General features: G+C 41.3%; 1 protein-coding gene across 3 annotated transcripts in view; it reads right to left on the bottom strand.

The window, feature by feature from the left end:
• Positions 1-2,353, bottom strand: part of SLC45A2 (solute carrier family 45 member 2) — a 28,126-nt gene extending 25,773 nt beyond the window's left edge. For all 3 annotated transcript variants that reach the window (XM_041750817.1, XM_041750816.1, XM_041750815.1), the window contains exon 1: positions 1,878-2,353. In XM_041750817.1, the coding sequence (XP_041606751.1) occupies positions 1,878-2,262 (385 nt within the window). In that variant the 5' untranslated portion in view covers positions 2,263-2,353. The remainder of the gene's footprint in view (positions 1-1,877) is intronic.
• Between the last annotated feature and the right edge of the window lie 3,907 nt (positions 2,354-6,260).

Here is a 6,260-nt window from a genome sequence, read left to right on the forward strand (position 1 = left end):
TGACTGCTAATGGTTACTGGGTTTCTTTTCAGGGTGATAAAATGTGGTAGCCTTAGATAGTGGTTGGTGATGGTTGTACTACCTTGGGATATACTGATACAGCACTGAGTTGTATGGATTTTAAATCATATCTCATTTTAAAAAGTTGTTTCAAAAATTCTTGTAAACGGCTTATTGTAAACCGTTCCAATAATCTAGAAAAGTCGAGAGAAATGCTTCATCCCAGCCCCACTGATGGCCATCTTTCAGATATCTCTTTACGTACTTAAACACATACAGAAAAAATGTACACCAGTACCCTAATACAGTGCTCTCAAACTGCAGCATCCTTAATCATTCCTTGGACAACTTGTTGAAACAAATTTATTGGGCTCTGTCTCCCACTATTCTCCATGATTCTCCCATGACTCATGACTCTCCAATAGGTCTGAGGTGTGTGGTTGGGCATTTGCATCTCTAAACACCCTCTGCCCAAGGATGCTGATGCCCTGGCTCTGAGACCCATACTTTGAGCACTGACTAAAGGGATCAATCGGACACATTTATCTATAACCAACTCTCCTCAGATCTTTGCATTTCACTTAATGGAGAGCAGCTGCACAATTTTTAACAGCTGAATAATATTCACTCTGGGTGTGCTGGAATTCATGCATCCAGTCTCCTATTAGAGAAAAAAAGAATGTTTTCCCTTGTTTTCAGTTTCGCTTAAGAATAAAACAATATATGCACATATTTTTAAAAATTATTATTTAATTTATTTTTAATTATTGTTTAACTTATTAAAATAAGTTAAAAATAAGCCTACACTCCACTTTTTACATCCAAAGTCTTTCAGTACCTCCTCCCAAAGGCAACTATTCTTATCAGGGGTTTTTGTGAATATTTTGCAGATATAACCAACATTTATGGATTTATGCCCTCTTTTAAATATATACAAATGAGGGATGCCTGGCTGGCTCAGGGGTTGAGCGTCTGCCTTTGGCTTAGGGCGTGATCCTGGAGTCCTGGGATCGAGTCCCACATCGGGCTCCCTGCCTGGAGCCTGCTTCTCCCTCTACCTATGTCTCTGCCACTCTCTCTCTCTCTCTCTCTCTCTCTCTCTCTCTGTGTCTCTCATGAATAAATAAATTTTAAAAATAAAAATAAATAAATATATACAAATAATAGCTACTATCCTGCCTCATTATCATCCATTCTGCTAGTCTGAGAGTTAATGATCCAGAAATGTGTGCTATTTTTAACAATTCTTCTTTCAATGAACCTTTTTACATACTACCACCAGTTACTGATGAATTGGTGGCTGGTTAATGGCAAGAAAAAGTCCTCACCATCAGGTTTGTTTTTGCCCAGAGTTTACAGTGCAAAAATATCCCCTTGAGCTGACAGGCTGATGCCCTACACCCATTAAAAGACTCTACATAAAGCTATGAATAAAATTAGCTCTTATTTAGACATGTAGGTAATTTATTATAAGTATTCATGGAGTCATTTGGCAAATGGTTAATCTGACAATTAACCATTTGGCAAATGGTTAATCTGACAAAAGTATAAAGCATAAGCTCAAAGAACACTGCAACTGATAAACATGTAAAAATATTGGAGTTGACAAAACAGATTTTAAAAATATTTCTATTTTTAAATCCTCACAACAATAAAACAGCAGCAATGCATCCTAGATGTTTCTAAAAGTAAAGATTCCCCAGCCACAGAACTTGGAATTGGGTCATTCCAAAGTGGAAATTTATTGTAATCTAGGAGAGACAATCCGTTCTAATCAATTTCCAATTGTACGTCACATAAAGAAATCTGCATTCTACTCCTATTGAGTCAGACAATGGGCCCTTTCCACTGCCTGCCCACCTGTACAGACCACTGACCTGATACAACAGCATCCCCGTTGAGGTACAGAGCCATGCCCAGGAGCATCATGATGCCCAGGGTGAGGATGTAGGGTCTCCGCCGGCCCCACCTGGCCTGGCAGTTGTCGCTGGCTGATCCCCCCACGGGTTGCAGCAGGAATCCCAGGATGGGGCTGAGGAGCCACACAGTGCTGTACAGACTCTTGGGCAGCCCCACGCTGAGCAGGACTGGGGTCACGTAGGCTGCCTCCACTGCGTAGCAGAACTCCCGGCCAAGCATGGCCATGCTGTGCATGATGAGATTGCTCGTGGGTCTTTTGGGAGGCTCCACAGGATCAAAGAGGTCATCCTCAGCTAGGGACTTACAGGTATGAATGCCAAGCTGCCCAGTGTTGCCGCCCATGGCCACAGGGTGAGGAACCTTGCCTGCAAGCCCACCGCCTTCTGAGTGGACCTCGGGTTTCTGCTCCAAGCTGGATTTGACATGGAGCCTGGCTGAGCAGCCAACAGAGATGGTCAAGCTGGGGGAGGGGCTCAAATTCTTTCATGCCTCTAAGATCACAAGTTATGATGAGAGGGAAGGGGGTGGAGTCAGGAAAGCATGAGGGAGATTAGTGGCTGTGAGCCCTCTGGCTCCTTAGAATGTTTGTCTAAAGGAATCTCTCTTTGTACTGTTCTTTCTCCCTCTGTGTCGTGCACACACATATACACACACTGTTACACACGATCTCACACACAGCTTTGAGATGGTAGAGCTGTATGATGCAGGTGTCCAGTCAAAATATGAATGCCTCAATATCTTCTTCCAAACTTTTTCTAGATATAAATATTCTGTGTCTTCCTGAACCCAAGTTTCTATACGCACACACCTCAAGAGTCCGTTAGCTAGACCTAAAACCACGGGAAGTTGCATCCTCTCTCCAATCCATAGCTGTCTCATAGCACTGTGATATGTCCCTTCATTGCACTTAACACACTTTATAATTAGATAGTTCTGTGTTTATTCTATTTCTCCTGTTAGTCTGATCCCTTTACGAGCAGTGATCAGATTCATTTCAGTCATTATGGTATCTCCAGCATCTAACATGACACCTGACACCTAGTACGTCCTCAAAAATATTTGCTACAGGAGTTACTGAGTAAATAAAGCGCATTCACTGCATTTTGTAGTATCTGTCAACTGCCTGTTTGTTCAGGTCCATTCCTTGCTCCTCCTCATATATCATAAGAGACTACATTTCCCAGGGTTCCTTGCTCTCTAGCTTCTAGGTAGGTTGGGCCAAAGGATGGCATTGGTGGGAAGACTGGGGCCAGGAGGGAAGATCATGTTATTTCCCTTGCTTTCTCCTTACTGAGCTGTCAGTGGCTGCTTCTCCACAGTGGGTCCGGCTTCCACCAGGCAACCTTAACTTCCAGGTTCTCCTTACACTGCTTTTCCCATCATGCCTGCAGCCACAGAAGTGGTCCTAGCTTCCCTGTTGTAGCTCATATCTGGATTGCCTGCCTCAACGCCCCCTGGTCTTCTCAGCTCTTTTGTCACCGGTAAAATTCTCTATTACATTTCCCGATTGATTGATATTTCACCCATCCCCCCACCTGCCTCCCCTCAGGCAACCACTGGTTTAATCTCTGTATTTTTTGTCTTTTCTCTTTGTTGTTTCTTCAATTCCACATATGAGTAAAATCACGGCATTTGTTTTTCTCCGACTTTTTCAATTTGCTTTATACACTTGAGGTCCATTCACATGGTCACAACCGACAAAAGTTCATCTTTTCTATGAGTAATAGTCCATTGTGTATATACATACCACATCTTCTTTATCCATTATCAGTGGACACTTGGGTTGCTACCATACCTTGGTTATTATAACTTTTGCTGCAATAAACATAGGGATGTGTATCTTTTTAAATTAGTGCTTTTCTTTGGGTAAATGCCCAGTAGTAGAATTACTGGATCATAAGGTAATTTTATTTTTAATTTTTGAGGAACCTCCATATGTTTCCCTCAGTGGCTGCACCAGTGTGCATTCATTCCCACCAGTGGTGCATGAGGGTTCATTCCTTTTTCTTCACAACCTCTCCAATACTTGTTACTTCTTGCATTTTTTTATTTTAGTCATTCTGACAGCAACTGTGATTCTTATTGTGGCTTTAAATTGTATTTTCCTCATGATTACTGATGTTGTGGACCTTTTCATGTGTCTGTTAGCCATCTGTGTGTCTTCTTTGAAAAAATGTCTATTCAGGTCCTCTGCCCATTTTTAATTGGATTATTTGTTCTTTTGGTGTTGAGTTGTATAAATTCTTTACATATTTTGGATAGTAACCCCTTATCTAGATGTATCATTTGCAAATATCTTCTCCCATTCAATTGGTTGAACTTTTTTTCTGTTAATGGTTTCCTTTGCTGTTGAAAAGCTTTTTATTTTGGTGTAGTTCCAACAGTTTAATTTTGCTTTTGTTTTCCGGGCCAGAGGATACATATGTAGAAAAATGTTTCTACAGCTGATGTCAAAGAAATTACTACCTATGTTTTCTTCTAGCAATTTTATGGTTTCAGGTTTCACATGTAGGTCTTTAAACCATTTTGAGTTTATTTTTGTTTATGGTGTAAGAATAAATCTCTGTTTTAAAGACTCTGAGTGGGTCATATTTTCTTTGCTCCACCTTGAGGAGTTCAAGTGAAAAGTCTCTGGAGCAAGAGGAACACAATTTTATGGGAAGGGCCCTTAAAATGGTTTAGGAGCAAGACTCAGAGTGGGAATATTGAAATTTAAATTCTTGTTCTGCCTCTTCTTACTAGTATCTTCCTAGGCAAATCACTTAAACTGATGGTTCCCAAACTGTGTGCCAAAATGCCCCAGGATACCACACTGAACACAAAGGGATGCCTCAGGATATTTAAAATTTTGAAGATAGTAAACAGAGTGAAAACCAGCATCTGTTAAACAGACACCACATGAAGTATCAGTGAAGTAGATGGCACTTTGAACATAAGATTGCATTATAATCCAGGTGGCTCAGCAGTTGAATGCCTTCGGTTTAGGGCATGATCCTGGAGTCCCAGGATTGAGGCCCACATAGGGCTCCTTGCATGGAGCCTGCTTCTCCCTCTGCCTCTCTCTCACTGTGTCTCTCATGAATAAATAAATAAAATCATAAGGGACCCCTGGGTGGCTTAGCGGTTGAGCTTCTGCCTTCAGCTCAGTGTGTGATCCTGGGGTCCTGGGATCAAGTTCCACATTGGGCTCCCTGGATGGAGCCTGCCTCTGTGTGTGTGTGTGTGTGTGTGTGTGTGTGTGTCTCATGAATAAATAAATAAAATCTTTAGAAAGAAAAATCTTGGGATCCCTGGGTGGCTCAGCGGTTTGGCGCCTGCCTTTGGCCCAGGGTGCAATCCTGGAGTCCCGGGATCGAGTCCCACGTTGGGCTCCCGGCATGGAGCCTGCTTCTCCCTCCTCCTGTGTCTCTGCCTCTCTCTCTCTCTATCATAAATAAATAAATAAATCTTAAAAAAATAGAATAAAATAAAAAAAGAAAAAGAAAAATCTTAAAAAAAAGATTGTACTATAATCCTTTCAATGAAGCAAATATTATATGAATATAAATGTGGAACAGAAAATGATAGTGGTGTCCAATTCTAAGGAATGAGAGGCTACAGTGTTTAACACGTGTATGACCCATAAGTGTGTCAAAATGAAATAAAAATAATTCTCTCAATTTATGTGTATTATGGTTTTTCAAACAGCTAATTAGTTGCTAAGGTGTGAATACTTAAGTTGTTGGGACCTAATAATTTAGATAGAATGGTTAGGTATTTCTTTTGGCCTATATATATCAGAACCATGAAAAAATTACTCAGACACAAAGGGAGATGTGAACTAAGAAGGTTCAAGACCATCTGAGTCTTGCATTCTCATCTGTACAATGAAGAAACCTGCCCCACTTACCCCTGTGATTGTTAAGAAAGACTGGAATACTGTATATAATGGATGTTTTTGGCTGCCTACCCAACATCCATTCTCCACTCTTTCCATCCTGGAACCTGGATTAGGTTCCAGAATCCCCCCCTCCTCACACACCCATGTGCTTCCAGGTAGCTGAGTCCAGAAGCAGGCTGGTTTTATCTAAGGACAACCCTACCTTCTCTGATAAAGACTGGAAAGGACCAGCTTATGACTTAACTTCATTAAAAGAGACACAAGATTTGCTGATGGTTCCTGAGAGCATCTCTTCTTCTGGATGTCACAGTGTATGCATACGAAATCCAGAACTTGTTAGCAAGCTGAGGATAAAGTGAACATATGGAGGATGGCAAGTTGGCAGAGCCACGAGAATGCAGGGAAATCGGGTCTGCGTGAATAGGATTCAGGCAAATCTAAAACTCAATATCCTTTTAGA

This window comes from Vulpes lagopus, chromosome 3 (assembly GCF_018345385.1).
Source record: "Vulpes lagopus strain Blue_001 chromosome 3, ASM1834538v1, whole genome shotgun sequence".
Classification (NCBI taxonomy): domain Eukaryota; kingdom Metazoa; phylum Chordata; class Mammalia; order Carnivora; family Canidae; genus Vulpes; species Vulpes lagopus.